Genomic DNA, 24,829 nt, shown 5'->3' with positions numbered 1-24,829 from the left:
ATCAAACCTTATAACGAAAACGAACCTTATATCAAAAATGAACCTTATATCAAAATGAAACCTTATTTCCCCTTTGTCTATAAAATAGACAAGTTTTTATTTCTATTTTACTTCACTTATCTTAACTTCTCTTTGTTATATTTTTATATATAAATAACCAATAAATCAAGTATCTTTATCCCTGAATCTTTTGGTATAACTCTCTTAAAACACAAGCAAGACAAGTCCCTTGAAGCAAATTATCTTCATTGTAAACACTTTCAAACCTTTTATTAAACTACTACAAACGAGTCTGATCTACTTAACAAGATCTGGTGGTCACTCATAACAAGCGAATCCATTATCAATACTTTAACTCAAGTCTTATTTTTTTATTCTTTTTATCAACTTTATTCTATTTCAAAACCATAAACTCTTATAAGCCATTAAAGGAAGGAAAATTACAGTAGCAATAGCAATGATAGTTCAAATGCCGCTTACGGCTACATGTAGCTTCAATTTCCTTTGGAGTTCACGTTCATTTTAAAGCTTGTCTTCTATTTTGAATTTATTTTCTATTTGAAGAATCGTTTTTTCAAACTTTATAGCTTCTTGAATATAAAATGGACAACTATTTTATTCCTTTTACTTCGCTTCTCTTTGCCACTGTAATGCAATGTTTATGGGAAAGTTCAAATATTTGTGACACGAACGATGTCTAAATTCACAATGGTGCAAAACCATAAAGTTGTATGAATTCATACAGCTTTGTGAACTCGTATAACTATGAATTCAAACAAAACAAAACCTTTATCGAACATTACCAAAAACATATAAATAGCCCGATATTTCTTTTTTTTTTTTTTTTTTTTTTTTTTTTTTTTTTTTTTTTTTTTTGACTGACTTCACTACTTTATATATTATTCTAAGCTTATTTTACTTTTTGGTTATTTTTAAATAAATATCATTCAAAGTAAATTTCTTTTGTTTTTCTTTTTACCTAATATCAAGAACAACAAGCAACTTGAAGTATATACAATTCATTGTAAGCCTCTTTTATTTTATCTTTTTATTTCACTTTATTCAACACAAGTTTGATCTACTCAGTAAAATCTAGTGATAACTAAACACAAGCAACACACACTCAAACTATTAGTACTTTTGAAATCAGAATATATTCGAGTCTTTAAATCCTCATCAAGGTTCTTTTAAACCAAATTTATTCAACATTATAAAAGCCATATAAGCACCAGTCTTAGAGCATATGTACATAGTATCCTTTTTCGATTGTCTTTTATATTAATTCTTTTTATCCTTGATTAAATGTTGAAACAAAATCAAATAGTATTTCTATTCATTTATCACCAGCAATATTATCTTATCAATCTTTACTTCCAGCCCTTTTATAACTATTTTTATCAAAGCGAGCTATACACAATTACTATGTCTTGCAAAATTATAATATAACACACAATAATCTCTTTAAGCCTATATTCTTGTTTACTTTGAATATTCAAATAATCTTTATAAGATAAAATAATATTTTCAAAAAAGACCACTGAGATTATTATATTGTAATCCCTTTGCTTATCTTTATCTTTTTTATTGTGCTTTATTTAAAATGGCTTGATCTACTTCACAGGATCTGATGGTCACTATATCGAGTCAAGTCAAATTTAACTCGTATAAACTCAACTTTTACATTAATCGTAATAAATCCGACAAATTATACTAGGACAAATGTTGACAATAGGTCGATCTAATGATATAAAACTAAATCACCATTGATTAAAAGCTCACCAAAATGACTGATGTTAGTTTCAAATCTTTAAATGGTTTCTTATGATTTAATAAACGTAAAGCTTGAATCTATAAACAACTCAACTCACACTAAATCAACAGTATTCTAATAATTTTGTTGAAAAAGTTTGTTATAACAAATGAATAATTTTTTTATAATTTTTTGCTTAATACTTGCAAAAAAAAAAAAAAAAAAAAAGAAAAGGGAAAAGAGAAAAGGAAAAAAGGGAAGAGTTAAGATGAGCAAAAAGAAAATCATATTATAGAAAAAAGGGGATAAAAAGTGAATGAATAAGTTTTTAAAATATAAAGGAAGGTAAAATGGGAATATAAAAAGAATAGGATGATTTTACTTTGAGTTAGCCTTCTTGTTTGAAGCGAATTCTTTTGATGATATTTGTTGTAAAGTGTAGTGTACACGTTTAGCTAATGTATTGATATTGTCATCTGCATCATCACTTTGTTCGTTCTGTCCTGATTTTGATGCTTGTCCTTTATTCACTATTCTTTCTACAGATTCTAATACTGGATGAGAATCACCAATCAATCTTAATAATCTTTCATCTATACAATTTCATTATATACAGAATATCTAAATAAAAAGCATCTTTTACCTCCTCCATCCAAGAATTGTTCAATAGTCCAAACACCAATGTGTTGAAAAGCAACATCTTGATCTTCCGAAAGGAATCGGATTAAAAACTTTTCAAGACCGCCTGAGGGTGTCTTCCAGGCTTTAACAAATGGTGTATAATCAGGTACTATGTAAGTAGCTTTTGAGACGCATGATTCTTTATTAATTCTACATACATACCTTTTGAGCTAAGGTTTCCAATAGCAGCAGCAGAGTTTCCTTCTACTTCCAAGTTTGGGTGTGAAGTTAATTCAACTAAGACATCCAATACACCCATACCCAACAATCTTTGTTTTAATTCATCACTTAATGCCAAAACAGCCACAGCAGCTGTCATTTCTGTTTGAACACTCAAGGGTACTTTATTGATCAACGTCTTGATTCGCTCAACAGCACCTGCTTCAACAATAGCGCGCTTGTTTCGTTCTGAGCTTGCGGCCAAATTACGAAGAGTGGATATAGCATGACATTGTATTTCTTCGTTGTCATCGTAAGCCAGTAATTCAATAAGCGGGTTAACAAAGCCTCCATCAATAATAGGTGATTCATTAGCAGGATGTATGGAAATATTACGAATACAAGCAACTGATGATAGAATAAGTGGTAAGAAGGATGATTTCAAAAGACGCAAAAGAGGCGGAAGACCTTTGCATCGTACAATCTCTAACTGATATTTTTCTATATGCAAGTTGTTAGGATTATCCTTTCTGTGCATTTGTCTATGCGTATATACCATCTGATGCAAGATTTCTGAGTGCAAGTGCAGCTTGACATTGTACTTTTAAGCTTTTAGTATCCATAAGTGCAATCAAGTACTGTACAAGACGAGAATCTGTCTGTGCTAATTTCTTACGATTACTTGCTATTTGTTGCAACAAAAAAAAGTATTAGAAACACATTCTTATTTTTTTTGTTTGTTTTTGGAAGTTTCCTTACCATCAACTGCGATGTTAGAGAGGGCTGTAGTACAATAGTACTGAACATCGGCATCGGGTGAACTAAGCAAGCCGATCAGAACTGGGATAGCACCCGCATTGACTAACTGTTGACGATTTTCCTCTAAAGATTTATATATCAGCATGAGTATATCTATAAAATGCTATTCTTACGTGTATGAGTCATATTTAATAAAGCCCCTGTGGCATTCCTTTGTACTCTTTGGTCCTTTGACTTTGCCAAGTCTACTAAAAGTCTTAGTGCATCAGACTTAGCGATTTTTGTCTTGTTTTCATCTGTTTAGAATACATGAGTAGCTATGTAAGAAATACAATTATATCTAGTTTTACCGTGAGTAGCAAGATTTGTGATACATCCAACGGCATTACATTGTACTTCTACGTTAGGTGAACCCATTTGACGAATAAGTTGCTCAAGTCCTCCAAGTTTGACAATCAATAGCTTATTTTCGGCTTCAAAGCTTAAATTTCAGCACTTTTTTTTGAACAATTTCTTTTTTTTTTTGTCTCTTTCAACTTACTATTTACAGCAAGGTTACCAAGAGCAGCACTTGCAGCTCTCTGTACTTCAACATCATGAGATTGCAATAAGAATAAGATAGGATTCAATGTATCACGATCTACTTGACGAACGTCCTTTTCTGTAATTTCAGCAAACGCGAGTGCAGCTGATCTTTGCAAGTCCACATTGTCAGAATAAGCCAAGATAGAAAGCGCTTGTAAGGGTTGTCCTTCAAAAAAATTGGTATCACTTCGATCTAAAATATGCTCACATAAATAAAATGTATAATAAATAAATAAAAGAGACTTACTCTCAAGATATCTTAATAATTCAGCAATGGCCTCTCGTTCATTTTCCTGTAAAAGAGGCTCATAAAGCCCATTTTTGTTTTTTTCTAATGTTTTACGGTCAAGACTTTGTTATTATTTCAGAAAAGAAAAGAAATAAAACTTACTTCCGCAACAGCTTGAACAGCAGTTACTACAAGAGTTTCCCATCTATAAAATGTTTAAATTCACAAAAAAGAGAGAAAAGAACCGGTTTGTTTAGTGAATAATAACAAAAAAGTAAACTTTTGGGGAGTAAAAAGCCAAAAAGAAAAACGTCTTTTGACGAAAGGTAATGGAAGGAAAAAAAGGGGGGAAAGAAAAAAAAAGAAAAATGTTTCGTAGTGTTTTTCTGCTACACCTCAAACATGAATCAGCATACACAGAGGGAAAATGTGACGTAATTGAGCAGTTTGTAATATTTTAAATTTCAAAGATCACTTATATTTGTTCAACAACATGTTTATTATAAAATAACACTTGATGTTTAGTTTATACACTTAAAATTTACCTCACACTCTCTACCTTTTATACAATTGAATTCTAATTTGAATTTATATGAATAAGAAAAGAATGAAACAGTCAAAGTGTATGAAATTCCACTTTGCAAGAGTCAAAATTTGTACTGTAAGTCGGATTATAAAATAATGCGTGTAACTCATTTCATCACAGAACAAATGTTTATTAAAGTATGTCCAGTAAGGATACAGTACAATCATATTGAACTTCCCAAATTACAAAAATTTCGTAACTGCAAGCTTCAAGTGAAAATGAAAAAAAAAAGAAACAAATTGCAAAATTGATCAGGTTAACTTTTATCGTTACTGTTTAAAAAATCTGCCCAAAGTAATTTTATAATAATCTATAAAGCTTACCAACCTATCTCCAATATTTTCAAATTGCTGATTTTCAAGTATAAGTCAATTATTAAAGGAACGGTTACTAAGCATAGTATTAGATGGATCTATTTTTTTTTAAAAAAAAGCAAGGCGGCAATGATGAGATATCTTCAAGAAAGCACTGGCAAATTATCTCAATCCGTTAAGCACATGAAACGCAAAATAAGATAAACTTATTGCGCTAGTTATCACTGTCATCTATATGACAAAAGCAAAACAGGGAGCGCGTCAGCCTACATGGTAATTGATGAAAGTTTCAAAAAGGTACCAGAAATTAATTGTCCTGCCTGTCTGAATGGTACCGTCTTCAAAATAATTCTGATGTAGCAGCAATTAAGCACAAAAGTGAACACAAACATGGCTTAGCCAGTTTAGAGGACCCTAACCACTTTCACTTATCAGAAGAGACAAAGGACTTAATAGAAACTCGATTAAGAAATATTACGGGAAAAAGAATATTAGAATTACTATTCGACAAAACTACAGGGTGACCATTTAAAGGTTACTAGATGTTAGTGCTTCTACCGACAACAATACCATTGCCCCTACGGGACAAGTGGTCCCTGCGGAAGATATATACTGTTTTTATTAATTATCGGTAAGCCGAGTTAAAATAATTGGAAAAGATGTAAGAAAAATTGATAAAGAAATGTAATAGAATTGGAAAGAATTCATAACAAAAATTAACAAGAAAATTGATTCAGATGGAAAACAAGGAAAATGCCCATATAGATATAAAATGAAGAAGAAAGTTAGGTATGTCTTTAGTTGAATTACTTAGTGTATTTACATAAAAGTAAGAATTATCGGCGTATGTATAGAGTTAAAAATAATAAAAAAGAACAAAAATTTAAAAGCTACTATATGTTTATCACTTACATTTAATGCATCTAGCTGTTGAACAGCGATAACCATCCAGAAAAACTATTGGTTCCTGTGGCGGCGGGCTGGATGTTGGCCTTGTAGGTCGTCAGCATTCTCTCTGGACCTTCTTGGTCGTTGAGGAATATCACGTCTGCACTTTTTAGGAATCTGATCATTCTCACGAAGCGAGCGAGCAATATGCAGCATCTTGAGGCAGGCAGCCAAGTCGCGATTCCAGAGATGAAAGTGTTCCCTATTGTCAGCATCCCCATTATTATTAACTACAGGCAATCGACAGTTTTGATTTGTACATTTTAATAGGCTGTGTCTGATAACTTGAGAGAGTACTGGTATTCTATATGGACAGAGGTTTGATGCTACTCGAAAAGTCTCCAGGGCTATTTCTTCACAATGTGGGTAATATTTACTTGTTCAAAATTCATCAATCAGAAGAACTCAGAAATCATATTTCTAAAGGAATCTTCAAAAAATCCACGTCATGAGTGGGCTTATGAAGCTTGGGGTTTGGGGAAGTCTAGTTTCTCATCACAAAAGTAACATCATAACCAAATTTCCGTCTTAATTTGGAAATCAAGGAATGATCAACAAGCTAGTTCCTGAAATAAGACGATAGTCGAAGCTTTCGGTGAATCAAATAAACAGTAGCAGGGCTGGTTGGTATGTTCACATAATGAACTAGGCCACGTTTAGCTAGAGCAATGTCGTCGGGCTTGATTTACTGGCCTTCAAGTGGGCTCCAAAAAGTCTTATCTTTGGTAAACCCTTTTCGAACGATACCCTCATTACCAAGTTCGGGTACCTAGCTATAATACCTGTCTGTCAAAATATGTTCCTCAGGAGTGGGAAGGAACATTGGGACATTGGGCCAGCAAAAGAAAAATAAAACTTTTTTATATTTGCCATTACGTTGAATTCATACCATACATGTCTTGAAAGTGTGTCAAGAGAGCAACATTGCTAGTATAAGACAGTCATTTCTAACATCCTCTAAAGAGAGCTTTAGGCTGTTGTTAAAGTGATAAAGACAAAAAACTCCCAAAAAACAACTAAGAGATTATATCTTAAACTATCTCAAACAAATGGAAATGTGTTCTGAGAAAAATCATATCAACAGATAGATGATTCTAAACATGCTATATAGCTTCTCTTAATAATTCTGCAGTAATTGGTTTAAAATAGCATCGATTTGCATACTTCAAGCTTGTGAGGAAAGTCAACGCTATACATTAAGTTTTGTTCATAAAATGTAGCTATACTTCTAGTTACTGTAAATTTTGAACGAAATTCCAATTATATTTTTTCAATATTACTACCAATTTTTCTCAATCAATAAACAATGGCTGACAACATGGGCTTTGAATACCTATTTCTCAGTGAACAAGACTATGCCGAAGAAGTAACTGAGGAAATAACAACAAGTTTGGTGTCAATGATGAGAGTAAAATATGAGCTTGATCCTGGCGCCATAGAGATGAGAAACTTCTGAAATATTAAGAGCCTTCAAAATTTGAGAGCAGCGAAGAGGGAGAGAATGCGGATGATCTTAGAAATGAGAGCGAAGCTGGAAAAAGCAATGATGCTCCTATTTTATCCAAGATTGAGGCCTTTTCTAATGCTCATGCCAGTAAGGTTGGCTTAAAGAAGAAAAATAACACGAATAGCAGTTACAATGCAAATCATATCGGCCGTTTCTTGCTTTTAGTTACTGAAAAATTTTCAATAAAAACTGCTGTTGTTGATGCTATTATCAACCTTAGTTCAGCATATCAATTCAAAAACCAATGGGAAGAAGAGGGTACACTTCTCCAAGTAAAAAAAAAAAAAAAAAAATTGGAGGGAAATTGAGGAAAAAAAAACCTTTCATTTATTTTTGTTTATCAAAAGTGATTGTTTGATTCAGTTTATAAATATACATCATAAGCAATGAAAAAATAAGTAGCTGTGAAAATGATATCCAAAATGCAATGTATAGGTTGCTTGGATATGTTTGTCACAGAATTGATTGTTAGATATCCGTCTTGTGCTGTTTTAAGTTGTTTTGAAAAGCTGTCTGCATGATGGCTCAAGTCATGACTATATTACTTGTTTGGATTGTGGTAGTAATTCTCAGAATATACAGCCATCTAAACTCCAATTATCTGTAGTTGCACATATTTTAACAAAAGCACACCTTATTACTTGCTCATAGAAAACACACTTGGAATTTTTACATTCACGCTTGCTTTTGTAACACTGTCCGCTATTCATTTTGCAATTATTGTTGTAGAGTACAGAGCCAAAGCTGTTACTTTGTGTTTCTAAAGTTGCCAGTGATAATACATAATCGGCAAAAAGATGCTGCTAAATTTCTCTGTCAATTGATGGAAGTTCCAAGCTGTAATGAATGAATTAGCCACCTTCCACTCCAAGGAACCCTGTTCTGAACCTTTACTTTGATTTATTTTGGTTTACAGTCGAATCCCAGTTCAAATCATGTTAATAACGGGGTTGGAGGCCACAGCTTTTATCATGAACATTAGAGGGAGGAATTTATTTCAAAAATCACAGAATGACAGTAGTAAGCTATACATTATGTACTTGTAACGCGTACAGCTTTGTGTATGTTCATCTTGCTTGACTACTGCATCGTTTACTTCCTTCTCTCTGTCTGGTATATCTGGATAATGACTGAGTAGTCAAAACCATGTCTTGATGTTGAAAGTGGAAAAAGAAACTTTCTTGCTTTACTTTGTAACTGTAGACGACTACAATCGCTTCAGGAGTAGTAAAAAAAAAAAATTATACGTTGTTTTGAAGCAATAGTGTTTTGAACGTAAACATTTTTCAAAAGATGCTTTTATAGTAAAAAATGTATATATATATCTTGTATGTACTCTTTTTAAATGGTAATAAAGCAGATTCTATTTTCCAAATTATCTTCAATAGTTTGTAAATGTAGACATACGATCAAAATAGTCCAAATGGTGCATACTATACAAAAACAATGTATGAGCAAATATTTTTAAATAAGTATCGGTTTAAAAGCATGACTATTTTAAGAAAAAACGAAAAAAGCAAGTTATGTTTAAAGTATCATAGAGTAAGCATTTTTTCGATTTAAGATATTGAGTCATGCCAATTAGAAAACCTGCCAGTTAATGTAACCAGACATCCATCCAATTATGGATCCATTGCAGTGCTATTAATACTTATGGTCAGTGTCTTAAAACAATCGGCTATGATTACAAGAAAAGCCAACGTTAACCGTTTTAAAGCCTTTTCCCCTGGAAAGATTATTTCAAACAGGTAAAACTGATATTTTCTCCATGTTAGTTGCCCCTGTATCGAGATTAGGGCTGTGTGGATATGCATGTAAATTTGTTGTGTCAATTCTCATTGGCTAATAGTCTTTCATTGTCATTGTGCTGTACCTGAATTCATAATGATTTGCTTTCTGCATCCTCATCATGCATACAAAATATGTGTATATTTCCAAATTGCTTATACTAACTTATGTTTTAATAAACCTAAGACTATGCTGGCTATAGAAATACTTTGTTATTATTTCATTTCAAATGTTTTCTTTTATCTAAGAATAAGCGTTTATTAAAAAACAAGTAGATAATTTAAGAAGGATACCGGATCATGGGTGATCGCTTATAAGTAAATAGGACTTTTTTTAATGCGTTTCCTTCACTCATCAGATTTTCTACTTGCTCAGCCGTTCTAATCGAATCTATGTTTCTAATATCCATTGTATTTAGATGCATCAAATGTTGCACCATTTCCAAGATCGCATCAGCCTTGATTTGACTGCACCACTGAAGGATAATGTGCTGAAGTTTGGGTAAACCTCGAGCAATATTTTTCACGGTCAAATTACTGACCCAAGCACAGTAAGAGAGATCAAGATGAAGAAGCTGAGGTGTATAAGAAAGACTGAGAAGATCTTGTAGGTCGTGTGAGCTATCAATAGATGAACAGGGTTGAATCATGGTATTACTGAGATCAAGAGAAGTGAGTCGATGCTGACATGCTTCACCGATGAGAGCCAAGGTATTTTTTGATAACTTGCAATCTGCGAGCGATAGTGAACGAAGAGAGAAGAGATTATTTTGAATGAGAGAATGGATAGTAGAGGATGATAGTTGAACACATTGATTGAGAACAAGCTTTTTAAGAGAGGTTAAATGTTGAAGATGAAATTGAAACAGTTTATCATTAACATAGCGGTATACGAAGGTAAGATCAAGTACTTGTACAAACGATTGAGCATACGGACTAAGCCGAGTAAACTGGCATAATTGTTCACTCGATAGAATTCTGGGATATTTGTACAATATTCGGTAACACATGAACCTCCACTGTGAATTAATAAGTGCAACAGAACGTAAATCTTTTCTAGGCAATTTATTTAATATCTTTTCACGCACTTCAAACGGTAAAGAATTCATATATACAAAAAGAAAAAAAGGAAAAAAGAAAGGCAAGAAATATTTTTTCTTTAAAACAGTTTATAGCTTGACAGGGGACTTGATTCCTAGATTTTTGTTATAAAACCCCTAACGAATCTTACCTAAGATCTACGATCTAAAAAACCAATAGAAAAATTTCTTGTGAATGGCATTGCAGGATGATCCATCTTTCTCATAAAAGGCGGCAAAATAAGAGTAGATTGTTTTAAAGAATTTACAAGTTCTTTGCAATAAAAGTCTGGGTAAATCAGCAAATCTGTCGATTTATCGTTTGACCACATTTCTTCTAAATCTTTTGCTGTATTATCTTTACTGAGACAATCCAAATACATGACCTTGATAACTTGAAAACAAAAGGTTAGGGAAGATATTACGTATAATTCTTTATTTTTACCTCTTTTTCTTTTAAGTGCTGTATCTACATCATTATAAATGATGCTTGTATCCCAATTAAATAACCAAATCTACACTGCGTTATTAGCTTATGAGACATATTTTATATTTGTTTAATTACAAATGCAAAATTATGTTCAGATTGTCTGCCTTGAATAATAAATTTGTGGGTTGCATGAATTTTTGCAGTATTGATCAAGTCAGATACAAAGAAATCTATAAATTGCGGTTGTTCATGCAAAGTGGGCGAAATAGAAATGCTGTATTTAAATAATTTTATTGCCAAAAGTTGTATTTGCCCATCTTTTTTGAATAGTAAGCATAAACCACAAACAATTTTTTTTTTCTTTTCTTTACCTTCCATGCAATATTGTCCTTCACCTATCGCATGCTGGCAGCTTTTACAACTTATAGCCGTCCATTTTGTGATTGTACCTCGATCCCACTATATAAATAAGGTTAACGGGAAGGATTCCAGCAGGAACTGTATGTGTATACTTACATTTAAACGTTTAGAAACAACTGAATCCATTTCTATTGTATTTTGAATGACATCACTAGGATGAATTAAAAAGTAAGTTGAGCCCACAAGAATCAATTTGGGCCTGGCAAGGATGGGTTTCATACGTGACTTGTGTTCTTCTGGCTTTTCTTCGTGGCATATCCAACTTTCAACCAGTTCATACCAATGCTCTGAGGGCAAATCCTTATACTTGTATTCCGTGTTGGTCTCAAATAACGGAGACTGACACATTTTACAAACATGTTTTTGAGATTCTTTGTTCATGATTGACGTACTCCACCATTCCTTTACTTCTGTCTGATGTGATCTTGGTTGTTGATCTTGTTTTGGTAAAGCAACTTTGATCTCCCAAGCTGATGTGCCTGTTACAGGAGAAATGAGCAAATTTTGAGTAGAGATTGTCAACCCCACAGTGGATAGATTAGCAATAACAGTGGAATTAAAAGAAAGAACATTGTCTTTGACTTCAAGTGATTCAGCCAAATTACAGTCAGTTATAATAGTTGCTCGTAATATGTTAATATTTCCAAGTTCTTCAGCATAAAAGGGAATCATAATTTGTAAAATCTGGAAAAAGATGTTAATCTAAACGCAGTCGCAAAATTGACTTTCTTTTTTACACTTTTTCCAGAAAATATTCGCACATGCCCAGAAAAAAAAATCACAAAGAACGAAATTAAAGTTACACATTGTTGGCATAAAAAAAAGAGATCACACCAGCAAAGGTAGACGACGACTATTGCCAATTGTGAAAGCTACCAGAAACAGAGCAGCCTATGTTCTTTACTTGTATTCAAAACAAGTCCTGTAGAAAACAACTTTCAAGAAATACTTGTCAAACCCTAAAGATCCCAACTGTAGCTCAAGATTCGAGGATTTATCTACATTTAGATGATCCAAGTATTACATCTTACACTATCATGACAAGTTTACAATCTATGATTTTTTTGCTACAGTCATTCGATTCATTTGGAAAGCCCACTGGCAACAATTCTTTGAACAGACTCCTGTCGTGGATGAGATTGTCCTCAATCAAATCCAGAAGGAACTATTGGAACTATCTGCTTACAATTCTCTATGCTAATATCTTTTGTATTTTTATAAGCCACTGTTTAATACATTTGTATCGCTCTTAATCCTTATACTCTTTGATGAGTTTTAATAAATATTAAAGTTTTCATTCATAAAAAAAAAGAGATAGCAATCATTTGTAAAATATTTACATAGAAATCGAAACGCAAAATGTGTAAGTTATATAATTTCATCAAATAGTTTCAAGTATATGCTTTGCTTGCGGTCAGAAAAAGAATTTGCTAAAAATGCAAAATGCTTTTTTAATATCAAGAACTTGTAATTTTAATGATTTTTTTTTCTGGACATGTACGAGTATTTTCCGGAAAAAGTGTATGTTCAAACATTTACTTTATTTACAAATAAAATTAAAAACCCAAATGGGCCCATGGTGCTTTAGCTTCCACTCATTTTCTTTTGAGCTAACTCGGGCGAAAACGATGAAAACTAAACCACCATGCGCCTATTTGGATTTTTAAGTATATTTGTAACATACTTTCAGATTAGGAAAGTACTTACAGAAGTTTATATTACAAATACGGTTTCTTATGATGGTAAGATGTTAAAAATGGCTTTATTCTTGGTTGATAATTATGTAGAAAATATCAAACATCTTCACTCTTAGCTACATGCTCTATAAATAAGAGTAAGTTATAATGATAATTGTAATATTATTTATTTTGTACCAAAATAAGGATGGCTCATTGCTTCCTTTGCAGTCAATCTTTGTTGATGATCATATCGTAATATTTTATCCAATAAATCAAACAATTCATTTGACATGTATTTTTTATTCTGTGCTGTAACAAATCTTGACCACGGAATACTTCGACATCTAGATTTTTACTCATTAGTAAAATATTATGTGAATGACGTATAGCTTACTGTCGAATCTTTCTTTCATATTGTTTCCCAAGTATTAAGTTATACTTCTTAAGATATTCTTGTAAGCTTACTGTACCCAGTACTTTGGAGATGACAACTAATTGGTCATCGTTATCTTTCCCATGAAAGAAAGGCTCTTTCCGAAATACCATGCCAGCTAACATTGCACCAAAGCTCCATAAATCTAAACTATAATCATACAATTGAAAGTCAACTAGCAACTCTGGACCTTTATAGCAACGTGAAGAGACGCGAACATTGTATTGTGTATGAGGAATATAGAAATCAGCCAATCCCCAGTCAATTAAACGTAACTACAGTTATATTAATACACATTAATGATATCCAGAATTACTTGCTTGTCGTTGTTCATGATGTATCATGACATTATGAGGTTTGACGTCTCTATGCATAATTCCACGCGAATGGCAGTAATCCAGTGCTTTTAACAGTCGGAACATGTAATATCTTATATCGTAGTCAGTGAATTGAGGATAAAGTATTCGATAATCTACATTATTAACGTATTCAAATATAAGTGAAGGTATTCTTGACTATCTACTGTATTAGTAATGGTTCATTAATGATTATATGTTCATATATACCTGAGAATCTCTCACAGTGTCCAATAAACGTACGATGTTAGGTCCACCATCCAAATTTTGCAATATTTTAACTTCTCGTCTTATCTTTTTCTTCTTTACAGGCTTTAGTACTTTAATCACGCATTTTTCTTCTGTCTTAATATCCCATCCTTCAAAAACTTCTGAATATTTTCCTCTTCCAATCTTTCGACAGATTTCATATGTTTCTTGGTCTCTATTATACATTTATGAATCATGCGTTATGTTTACATCTCTTTTATGCTATTACCCCCATTGCACTTGAAAATTATCATAGTCATAATATTCAGGAGGCATTTCCAAGTTAATATTTGTATACACTTTGGATGTCTGATAATCTATTTTCATAGCTGAAGCCATTGCTCTTTGTAGGTTATCAATAGAAAAAGGGAAAGATAAAAAAGAAATGTGTAGATACGAGGCATTTCTGTGACGCAAACAAAACACAGGTGATACACATAGGCATACGCTTTCTCTTTATCAAACTGTTTAGTTGAAAGTTTACAGGAATCATGGGAAACAACTCATTACTAGTGATTTCCTAATATATATAATAATACTGATACGTATATACCTTTCTTAAATTGTTGTTTTCTATAGCTTAATATATCTTGATTTATTATTTTTAACCAATGTATCTTTTGTTAAGCACATATCATGCAATGTGTGTATGCAACTATATACTCCGAAAATAGAGCAATCAACTACAAATTGCTCTTGCAGTGTCTTTTTAATCAAGTTTACATTGGAGCTTTTCTTATGATAAGACCCCATATTGCTACATTTTATGTATAGGTTATTACAGGGATAACTATTTTTCACTAATTTACTCAATTTTATCAATGGCCTATCAAAAAGACTATGACTAAAATAACTGTTCGAAGCGTTTCTTCAACGCAGCTGGTCCCTATCATGAATCGTCTATTATATACCTATGACTTGGCTCTTATCGTTGAAAAAAGAATGACAAAGCTATTAAAATTTTTTAAAGGTCATATTTTTTTTTCGTTGAAATTCTTCCCAGACGTGGAACTAAGCGACATTGTCGTACCTTTTTTTAAACTTTTGGCATGTCATAAAACTTTCCTTTTTAATAATTATATAAATTATAGTTTTTTAAATTCAGTATATGTATCCGAATGAACTGTGGATAAAAAAAGTATCAGTTTTTTTCTCTCATAAATCACATTATTCTGCTTTATTGACTAAAAAGCTAAACCAAGTACAAGTACAGCAGCAAAAACGACGCATTCAATTATGAGCTTTATGGACAAATCGTGTTTAAACAGCCTTTCTTTTCTTACCTTCTGATATCCTTTAAACCAAATGGTTTTATTAACATCAAAGGTGATCGACTGCATTGTTCGCAAGGCCTTGACTATGATGAGTCTTTTATTTTTGTTGATATCAGTCCTATCGGTTTTGACATGCTATCAAATATACGTTAGACATCAATGGCTTCCATTTGATCAGAGTAAGGACTAGTGATCGAGCGACACATTACCTTTCAAGTCAATATGGAGGATGATCGGAATAAACTCTTACAGCGTATATATGGCTCATCTAAAGGAATCTCTGCCTGAATAAAGTTGCACTGTAATAACTATTGAATGAAACACCTTGGTTATCGATGACAAGAGTAGAATATAATTGTTGCATTGGATGACGCTTAGATGGTTTCCCGGTAGCAGAAGCTTTGTTAGAAGAGAAAATTAAGATTGGAATTCCCACAATTTACAGAATTAGGAAGCAGGAAGCAGGAAGTAGTCTCCCAATTCTTATCTTGAAAGTTCGTACTTTTTTTTTCGTAAAATCCTCAAATTGAGAGTAAAACGACTGTAAATTGAAAAACCGCAAATTAGTATCGTGAGCACTATATACATTTTTGTTATACTTTTACATACAAAAGAAACCTGTTTAATTATTAAGAAGGAAAGCATAGAAAGATTATCAGCTGATAAATCCATATGGTTACGCTAAATATGAGCTTGTTATTATTCATTTCAACTTCTTGTTGAATAAAAAAACGGAAATTCAATTTTTTCTTTTTCTTTTCTATTATTCTTATAGAAATGCCTTACCTACAACTTTTAATTACCAATGTTGATTATAGACGAAAAGATCCTGTATTCTGGATAGACGTCAATGTAAAGACGCATAAATAGCTTTTATATGAAATAAAAATAACATCTTATTAATAGACAACCTTTAATAAATATAAACAAAAGCAAAGAAGGATTCCAAGATATTACAGTGAACTTGAAAAGCTATACTCTCATTTGGTATCTACAATTGAAGACGCACTAATACCCGCTTTACCTATTTGTCCAGAGCCTAGATTCGATAAAGAAGGAAATATTGTTCAAAAGCAGTGGTGGTTTCATATAAGCAAATCAACAACGTCATTAAATAATAATAACCCACTTGAATACAAGATACAACTGTGGCTGAATAGAATAGCGAATCATGACCGGGCTCAGCAAAGTGAAGGACTAAGAGAATTTGTAGAAAGCGAAGTAGGGGTAGGTAAGAGCATAGGACAAAATTTCTTTTCTTATGTATAAATATCAGTTTTTGTTTAGTTTAGACCCAAGACATATAAGATAATCAAACCTTTATCGATACATGTATCTGAACAGGATATGGATCCTGAGTTTACCTTTTGGTCAAACCATCTGAATACCCTTTTGAATCAATTGCAACATTGGCTTACACAAAATGATAAATTATTTCATGAACACAGAAGTAAGCTTTATAAACAATTTATTTACTTATTTTATCAACCCTTTTCTATCAAAAGTAATGGCAAATCACTGGATGGAATTATCTTCATCTTTTGTATCTTTTGGAGCAATAGAAAGAGATCCAGAATTATTTGTGTAAGTGATTTAAGAAATAGATGGGAAAATAACGCTAATATGTGTATAGACTTTACAAATCATTAGCAAAAGGTTATCAACAAACATATGATATACAAAGATTACAGGTAAACTGAAAAAAAAAGAAGAAGCTTAGCATTATATTTAAGCTTACATGATTTAGGCTTTAGCTATTTACGAGACAACAGGAGCTGAGGCAAGTTATCAAATAAAAAATGCAGAATCAGCACAGGTAAGTAACAACCCTAAGAAAGAAACATAAAATGAATTTATACTCTGATTATAATAGAACGCGATGCAACGTAGATTGATAGCTCTATCAGAATATATGTCAAGCAAAAGACATACTGAATCCAGCTCAAGACAAGTAGAAAGATTAAAATCATCCATGAACATTAATAGAGAAAGAGCAAGCGAAGCGATTTCTGTCTTGAAAGAGGCCAAAAGAAATGAATTAAAATGTTTACATCATTATGAAAAGGTGGATGGTAATCTAAGACAGGACATTGAATATAAATACAAACCAAGTGTATCAAAAGATTTAAAAAGAGCACTTAAAGATTATGCAACAAGTCAGATTTTATTAGAAAAGAAAAAACTGACTATTTTACAGGAAATTCTGGCAGACAATAAAGTGACCGTTCTTTTATAAAAACTCCATCTCTCGCATTTATTATACATCTTTTTTTTTTTCATTATTAATACTATTAGTAATGAGTGAAACCAAGACTTTTGAAAAAGGTGTAGCAGCCCCCAAGCAACGATTAGATGGTTCTGGTCTCCGTATTGCTATTGTTCACACACGTTGGAACTATGCTCTTGTTGATCAATTATACAACAAAGTGTATGAAACCTTGGTTAAGAAATATAACGTGTTACCTGAAAATATTATTACTGTAAATACATATTATTGTTCAAAACGTGGTTTAACCTTAAGAATAGGATACTGTCTCTGGTGCTTATGAACTTCCTATGGCTGCCAAGCAACTTATTGAATTGTCGCAATCTCAAGCTTCTGAAACTGCAAATGATTTACTCGGTTCTCCCACCATAGAAAGATCTGAAAAGAAAAAGAAGACGGGTGCTTTCGATGCTATTATCTGCATTGGTCTTGTCATCAAGGGTGGAACTGCTCACTTTGAATATATTTGTGATGCTGTGACTCATGGTATTATGAGAGTTCAATTGGATACAGGTGTACCCGTCATGTTTGGTGTCTTGACATGTTATAATGAACAACAAGCTATTGCTAGAGCTTCAACAGATGAAGGCTTTGAACATGCTCAAGAATGGGCTGCTGCTGCTGTTGAGGCAGGCTTGAGAAAATTTCGTAAACTTTAATTGAAGATGAATGCTGTTGTACAGCATAATAAAATATACTCATAATAATCCTTTCTCGACTGATATTCTTAAAAACATCTGTACATCAAGAAGTTTCAATTGTTAAATTTTTACGTTGGGTCCTTATAATGAAATTGTCAAGTAAGGCATTGCATAATTTTGTCTTTTTTTTTTAGTACAAAAAAAACATTACAGAGTACACATTTAGATCAAGTAGAAAAAGGTACGAGTGTTTGGTCTTTTTACTGCTTTTTAGCAGCATCTTCACTAATGCGTTTACGCTTAACCATTGTGTTGATATAAGTCCCAAACACTATACATAGAAAAGTTAAATCACTGTAAAATCAGAGGATGTTTTGCTTACCAAATGCTATGAGGTTGAAAAAAGGGACCCATGTTGTAGGTGGTAACATATTCTGTGCAACTATTAAAGTGAGTGGTGAAATGATCCAAGATATTTTTTGCATTGGCAAAAGCCCAGTTTTGATATTTGCCTTGAGTTTTGCAGGAGAACGAACACCAGCAATGATTGACATTGCAGTTAAATAAGCTTGTATTCGTTAGCCTTGTATCCTCCATAAAACTCAGTGGACTTACTTGAGTTCATGATGGGTGAAATAAGCAAATTTGAAAATAATAATTGTCCAATTTTAACTTTAAGCCCTGATTTTCCAGTAAACACCTTATTCATAACTTCATATAAAAAATGACCAAGAGGGCCAGAAATGAACAAACCTAACTTTCTTATCAATAAAATTACATATAAATACAATGATGTATACCGTAGCATGTCATTTCAATCACACGTTTATCTAACTTCTTTGCTCCCGATAACTTTTGTGCTGTCAATTCTTGAAGACCAGATAATAGGCCTGAGGTGCATGCTTTAGTACGCAATGGGTCTGCAGCAAGATGAGAAAGATACCATGCAAGAAATGCTTTTCCAACGTTAGACATCTTTTCTTTATTAAAAGTAAAAAAAAAAAAAAAGAAACATAAACGATCAATATTATCTAATCAATTATACTGTGTGTATTTTTTTTGTTTCATTATCAGAAAGATAGCTGGTTACACGGTTATTTCTTTTTGTATAAACGAATAAAGTATCTCATATTTTGCACATCGATAGGGTATTTTAGGTTGTCTGGATGGCTAAAAGACAAATAAATCAGATCAAATAGCATTTAGATGAATATTGAGCTTACCGATACCAGCGAGAATCCTCATTTATCACTAATTCCAAATCTTGTATAGCATCTAACAGCATATATACCATATATGTCTTATTACCTACTTTTAAATGTGAAAAGGACCCAGCAGATTCTACTACCTTAACAATTCAATCTCAGCTTACTGTTCTCTTTTTAAATCATATTCTTTCACTTACCAGTAAATGCGCCCCTCTTTTCATAGACTTAACCAATGTTTGTATTAAATTCAATGCTGCCGCCTTTTTAACAAACAATTCATTCATCACAAACATAAAAGTAATCAAATCTGCCTGTGACATCCTTTCTTTTATTAATGTGTTATCTGGGTCCAATATATCTCCCTTTTCATACACACAACTTAATTGATCTTCCGTCACTGACCACCGCTCGCGAATTGTCTCTTCAAAGGATGTCAACACAGACTCATATTCTCCAATATCTTGCATCACCAGTTTTATCTTTTGTCGTTCAGCAGGAACGCGTGTCATGGCTGCAGCGATCGCTACTAATTCGGATCCAGATCCAGATCCTATACAGTACAACTGGCTTCGTTTCATCAATAGTTTCAGTAATGAAGGTCGACTACTAAAGATTTCATAATAACACAAGGCTCTTCCGGGTACATAAGCTGCTGCATAGACTTCAAGGTTACTGGATTCTGTAAAGATACCTTCATAATCTCGTTGTACAAAATTAGCCTTGATGGTTTGTAAGGTTTTCATAAAGTCATTCCGCGCAAATGTGTTCATACAGGCTTTACGAATCATAGATACTATATCTGTAATAATAGTGTAAGCTGAAGTCTCTCCTTTTTTTTTTAAAAACTTACTTTGCTCAGCATCGTTACCCAGAATCTTCCAACGTTCTTTTAATGCTGCTTTATCATAGGTTGCTTTTGGTTTATCTTCTTTTATTTTCAAGTTTTTTATAGAATCAGACAGATTAGTCGAGTCCATCTGGTTCTTGCAAGGAAAAGAAGAAAAAAGTTGAAGGTTACTTTGTTAAGCCACGAAATTGAAAGACAGTCACTTCGGAGGGCCAAATAAAGTGATACACACAATGCATGAATACTGGGTTACACCTAAAGATTTACAGAAGAGTTCTCAAATTGCAAATGGATCGAAAAAATAAAAAAAAGAAAATGATCGATGATTTATCTTGATTTCCTTTGATAATCAATCGAATTACTATGACTTATAAAAGGAGAGTAATGTGAATGATCCATTTAGTTTTTTTTTTTTTTTTTAAAAAAAAAGAAACGTTGTATAAACTTGCCCCTTTTCCAACCTCCTTAACTTTATTTTTCTTGCGGAGAGAGCCAAAAAAAAAAAGAAAGAGAGAATCATTTTCCTCTCTATTTTTATTATTTTGCTTCTCCCTTTTACTAAAATGAATACTTTCTTCTTTTAAGATACACAATCAGAATTCTTCTGTTCATGATACTTTTTGCAGTTTTATTATTCCATCTCCTAGCCATCTATACTGCAGCACAAGAGATACATGTTTCTCAACCAACTATGGCTCATACACCATTCAACATCTCTGATATTGATGGAATTATCCATCCTACACCAACAGGATTTAATGTGAGTGGGGTACCCAGCAATAGTACAGTTACTATTTTATTAAATAGTTCTGTTCCTTACTATTCACCTTCACCTACATCCTTCATTTTTACACACTATCCTACACATACTTCTGTCTTGAATGCATCTTCTAGTGCACGACCTTCTCAATCTGCTCCACTTCCAGATGATACAATTGGTAAATATGGTCGATTACACATTTCCAGCGCAGGTTGTCTCACATCTGACTATCTGCTGTCTCTCATCTTGATTGTACTGATTACTTTTTTATCATAATACATGCACACATACTTTTTACATCAAGCTTGTTTTTTTTATTATTATCATTAAATTGTTTAATGAAAAATTATTATTTCAAGAAAGCGTGGATGGATATGTAAGTAAAAGAGGAGTGTACTCATGCTTAAACCAGCAGCATATTGTACTTTTTTATGTAATGACTTTTGGCTTGAGAATGTCTCTATAACATCTAAGCTTGAGTAATTCATGTGAAATATAATGAAATTTTTTATCCCAATTCACAAGAGCTTGATGATGATTTCCAGTCTGACCAAGACTCTATACATTTCTTTGTTAGTCTTCTTTCAATCTATCCAATCACCCTATACCTTTTTATTTGTATTTGGCCTTAACGATCGATGTTTATCCAATTGAGATGCTACCAGCTTTATTTGAGCCTCTAATTCGGAATACTGTTCATCCAAACCCAGTGTATTTTGAATCATGCAAGGTGCAGGAGGATACCAAACAGGCAGTGTAGTCTGTTTGGTATCCCAATCCGCTCCCCACCCATAGTCAACATTAGAGACTGCACCTTGCATCGGGCTCTTACTCACCATTGCTGCTGCGAAATTCACTGCTTCCACCCAGGCCTGTATCGCAAACATATCGGTTGATTCAAACATCCACAGCCCGCCTTCAGCTGTCTGAAGTCGAAATACATGAGGTCGCTGTCCGTTCCAGCCAGGTGGTAAAATACTCGTTGCATAACAGTGATTGAGCAGGATGGTTCCTAATCGTGGCTGGCTCAGGTCCGGTTGCCACTCATCCGTATCATTACTGATCACGTCTTGTAGCGAAAACGGTGCTCCAACTGATTGATTCCAAAAGATCATGCTCTTTCTCTTTTTGCCTCTCACATCTCCGCCAGTTTGAATGGCCTTGTACATGATCAGTTCTGTCTCAGTCATCACCAAGTAGCAAAGCTGCCACTGTCTGTGCTTTGCCTTTTTGTCTGCTGTTTCCAGCACATGTTTTCTCATCACGATGCCCTGTCGATATTCTTTAAAAACAATCGGATCAAATAACGGTGAAGGTTCTGTCAATCGTCTGTGGGAAGGAAGTGAGCTGAGCGCATGCTCAGCAATGACCGAATGGCCTCGTCTTCTTCTCATCTCTTTTCTTTGTTGATCATTTTTGGGTAATGTTCTCGATCGTTGGATTTGGTTGATTTCTGGAATGTCAGCTTGATCTATTCGTCGTGCTTTGACGGCATTGTACATTTCCTATGAAACACTCATTAATCGAATTACAATAAAAAAAAAAAGAGGAGTCTATCCACAGGCTCTTTCTCCCTCTTCATCCTCCTCCTCTCCTTGTTTTTTACCTTTAATAAAGACTCGGTATCCAACACCCACGTTCTTTGTGTTCTTGTAAGGCCCTCATGAAAAGAGTAATGTTGATGATGTGGCATTGTGTTGCTACTTTTCCAAGATATATTTGATTTGAGTAAATCCAGCTTTTGTAACAAGACACCATTACTATGAATTGAGTCCGTGTCTTCCATGACTGTAGCAAAGCTTTGACTTCCTAAAGAAGGAGAAGAGATGCTCATACTTCTCGGTCTCCTTATCGAGTCCGTGTTACTACTAAAACTAGTAACACGTCTTCTTTGATGTTGAGGAAACATAAGAGTGCCAACTGTTTCCATCGTGTTTTTTACGAATCCCGATCGAGTCATCTTTTTCGCTTTATCAGAGAGAATGTATAAATCAGTATTGAGTAACAAGAGAGAGTAAGCGACAGCGTGGATAACATCGACAGAGAAAAGTAAGGTGGCTGGATTACATTCATAAAATCGTTTTGCAAAGGCTCCAATGATTCGATCTAATTGCTGCGATTCTGCTTTGAGATACAGTTTGGAGCAGAGCATACGGAAAGCTTCATCAAGGCGTTTTTTTGAAAAATCAAAGTTTTGCATATATAAACATAGCACTTGTGCCCTAAATGGTTCACTTTTTTTTCATATTAGCTTCTCCCTTGCATCTCCCTTTTTATTAAAAAGATATCCTTACTTTGTACCTAACCATTCAGATATCTTTTCTATTGGACAAAATGTCACATCTTCATTCCAAAGTCGTTCTTGTACTTGTTTTTCATCACAGTTCTCATCAAAGGATTTAGTTTCTACTGAAATAAATGTACTACTGCAGAGTGAGCTAATCCCACTGGATGGACTTTGTCTTCCTTTCTCATTTTTTCTTGGTGTATCACCCAAGATGATGGTTGAATTCGAATCAAAAAATGTAGATGAATCCAATGAATATCGAAAGGTTTGTTTGTCAACCAAGACTGAACTAATGGATCGATTCATTGATTTATTGTAATAGAGTGACTGAGAAGGTACCAGTGTTTTTCTTTCGTTGTTTTTATTAAGGGGTGGAGTGTTATCAAGATTGGCTGCATTAATTTGGCTTTCTTGGTGGGCCTAAAGATGTTAAAATGAGTTTCATTGTATCACTGATCTTTTTTTTTCTTTACATTGTTGCCTTTCAACTTTTTTAAGAAGGCTTTTAGTGACTAGAGAAGAGGATAATAAGGGAGGAAATCAAGTTTTTTAGTGTTTTTAATAACAAAAAAAAAAAAAAAAATAAAAAAAAAAACAAGGAAAACGTTTTTTCCCTCTTTTTACTTTGGAGACTAAGTTGGGTGATTGCTTTGGTATTTTTTTTAATTCATTTCCTATGAGAAAACAATATTTGTACATATCATTGGCTGTATATTCATTATTCATACTGTCATGCTCAACATAATCAATCAATGAAATATCATTTCTTGTAGGGTTAGTCATCACTTCCATTTTTTATATATAAAAAAAAAAAAAAAAAAAAAAAGAAAAAGAAAAAAAAAAGGATGGATTTTATTAAATAACATAAAACCAAGCAAATATAATTAAAGGGGTAAGATATCGAATCTTGACATTTACCATTAAAGATGACGTAGATTAAGGATGAAGTAGAATAGCAGTATGATGATGAAATGGGTTCTCTTTTGATATCCTTCTCCTTGACTGTTGTTTATGAGCTGCACTGTTCATTGCGTCATTTAGACCTCAATTCTTGTTAATAAACGATCCTTTGTTTTGTAGGTCAACCACCACAACTGTGCAATTCTTCTTTATCAAAAAGAAGGTAAATGCATGTATATGTGATGGTGTTACTTGTAAGCTTATTCGTTATGATTAAGAGAGAAAGAGAAAAGTATGATTTTGTACTACGAATAAATAGAGAGAATAAACAAAAATGTCTTTTCTATTTTTTTAAACAGACTGTATAATAAACCAAGTAGGGTTATCATCTGAGAAGAGTTTATGCTTTTCAATTGCACTTTTATTCTTTTGGCCAAACTTTTCCATAGAAAGGAGAATAAGGGGACAGAAAGAAGCAAAATATAACCAAGTTTTTTCAATCAATGCATAGAATCTTGATACATCATGGGTAGATGCATTATTCATGCCAGTGTTATTTCTGGGTTCTGAAACGGCTCGTTTGATAACAAATGGAATCTGAAAGCAGCTTGGAATAAGACGCATATTTGTCATCTTGAAGGCTTTATTCAATACTCTGTTAATACAGTTCAAAAATACTTAAAATGAACCAATTT

The 24,829-nt window shown here is 33.1% G+C and overlaps 10 protein-coding genes across 10 annotated transcripts; 3 read left to right on the top strand and 7 right to left on the bottom strand.

Annotated features, from left to right (window-relative positions):
* Positions 1 to 2,128: 2,128 nt before the first annotated feature.
* On the bottom strand, positions 2,129 to 4,916 carry RO3G_12596 (vacuolar protein 8; the record flags this gene model as incomplete). Its single annotated transcript, XM_067667180.1, has 11 exons — positions 2,129 to 2,343; positions 2,394 to 2,513; positions 2,594 to 3,091; positions 3,147 to 3,275; positions 3,350 to 3,472; positions 3,523 to 3,645; positions 3,700 to 3,822; positions 3,891 to 4,127; positions 4,182 to 4,227; positions 4,326 to 4,351; positions 4,856 to 4,916. 11 exons carry the CDS (start codon positions 4,914 to 4,916, stop codon positions 2,129 to 2,131), a joined length of 1,701 nt encoding a protein of 566 aa, XP_067523281.1.
* A 1,104-nt stretch (positions 4,917 to 6,020) lies between these two features.
* On the bottom strand, positions 6,021 to 6,764 carry RO3G_12595 (uncharacterized protein; the record flags this gene model as incomplete). The annotated part of the gene is made up of 2 exons (XM_067667179.1): positions 6,021 to 6,241; positions 6,701 to 6,764. 2 exons carry the CDS (start codon positions 6,762 to 6,764, stop codon positions 6,021 to 6,023), a joined length of 285 nt encoding a protein of 94 aa, XP_067523280.1.
* A 553-nt stretch (positions 6,765 to 7,317) lies between these two features.
* On the top strand, positions 7,318 to 7,983 carry RO3G_12594 (uncharacterized protein; the record flags this gene model as incomplete). The annotated part of the gene is made up of 3 exons (XM_067667178.1): positions 7,318 to 7,419; positions 7,578 to 7,790; positions 7,954 to 7,983. 3 exons carry the CDS (start codon positions 7,318 to 7,320, stop codon positions 7,981 to 7,983), a joined length of 345 nt encoding a protein of 114 aa, XP_067523279.1.
* A 2,948-nt stretch (positions 7,984 to 10,931) lies between these two features.
* Positions 10,932 to 11,906, bottom strand: RO3G_12593 (uncharacterized protein; the record flags this gene model as incomplete). The annotated part of the gene is made up of 3 exons (XM_067667177.1): positions 10,932 to 11,044; positions 11,186 to 11,273; positions 11,331 to 11,906. 3 exons carry the CDS (start codon positions 11,904 to 11,906, stop codon positions 10,932 to 10,934), a joined length of 777 nt encoding a protein of 258 aa, XP_067523278.1.
* A 1,121-nt stretch (positions 11,907 to 13,027) lies between these two features.
* Positions 13,028 to 14,290, bottom strand: RO3G_12592 (uncharacterized protein; the record flags this gene model as incomplete). Its single annotated transcript, XM_067667176.1, has 5 exons — positions 13,028 to 13,056; positions 13,109 to 13,257; positions 13,308 to 13,621; positions 13,913 to 14,126; positions 14,181 to 14,290. The coding sequence occupies 5 exons, from the start codon at positions 14,288 to 14,290 to the stop codon at positions 13,028 to 13,030; spliced, it is 816 nt and encodes a 271-aa protein (XP_067523277.1).
* Positions 14,291 to 17,522: 3,232 nt separating this feature from the next.
* Positions 17,523 to 18,150, top strand: RO3G_12591 (6,7-dimethyl-8-ribityllumazine synthase; the record flags this gene model as incomplete). Its single annotated transcript, XM_067667175.1, has 2 exons — positions 17,523 to 17,705; positions 17,752 to 18,150. 2 exons carry the CDS (start codon positions 17,523 to 17,525, stop codon positions 18,148 to 18,150), a joined length of 582 nt encoding a protein of 193 aa, XP_067523276.1.
* A 1,466-nt stretch (positions 18,151 to 19,616) lies between these two features.
* RO3G_12590 (uncharacterized protein) lies at positions 19,617 to 20,317 on the bottom strand (the record flags this gene model as incomplete). Its single annotated transcript, XM_067667174.1, has 3 exons — positions 19,617 to 19,665; positions 19,713 to 20,133; positions 20,191 to 20,317. 3 exons carry the CDS (start codon positions 20,315 to 20,317, stop codon positions 19,617 to 19,619), a joined length of 597 nt encoding a protein of 198 aa, XP_067523275.1.
* Positions 20,318 to 20,878: 561 nt separating this feature from the next.
* Positions 20,879 to 21,223, top strand: RO3G_12589 (uncharacterized protein; the record flags this gene model as incomplete). The annotated part of the gene is made up of 1 exon (XM_067667173.1): positions 20,879 to 21,223. One exon carries the CDS (start codon positions 20,879 to 20,881, stop codon positions 21,221 to 21,223), a length of 345 nt encoding a protein of 114 aa, XP_067523274.1.
* A 326-nt stretch (positions 21,224 to 21,549) lies between these two features.
* On the bottom strand, positions 21,550 to 23,147 carry RO3G_12588 (uncharacterized protein; the record flags this gene model as incomplete). The annotated part of the gene is made up of 2 exons (XM_067667172.1): positions 21,550 to 22,452; positions 22,554 to 23,147. The coding sequence occupies 2 exons, from the start codon at positions 23,145 to 23,147 to the stop codon at positions 21,550 to 21,552; spliced, it is 1,497 nt and encodes a 498-aa protein (XP_067523273.1).
* A 1,338-nt stretch (positions 23,148 to 24,485) lies between these two features.
* RO3G_12587 (uncharacterized protein) lies at positions 24,486 to 24,758 on the bottom strand (the record flags this gene model as incomplete). Its single annotated transcript, XM_067667171.1, has 1 exon — positions 24,486 to 24,758. One exon carries the CDS (start codon positions 24,756 to 24,758, stop codon positions 24,486 to 24,488), a length of 273 nt encoding a protein of 90 aa, XP_067523272.1.
* Between the last annotated feature and the right edge of the window lie 71 nt (positions 24,759 to 24,829).

This window comes from Rhizopus delemar, genomic scaffold (genome assembly GCF_000149305.1).
Source record: "Rhizopus delemar RA 99-880 supercont3.10 genomic scaffold, whole genome shotgun sequence".
In the NCBI taxonomy this organism is placed as follows: Eukaryota; Fungi; Mucoromycota; class Mucoromycetes; order Mucorales; family Rhizopodaceae; genus Rhizopus; species Rhizopus delemar.
Note: the sequence above shows the minus strand (reverse complement) of the source record. Positions and strands in the feature narration are given on the sequence as shown.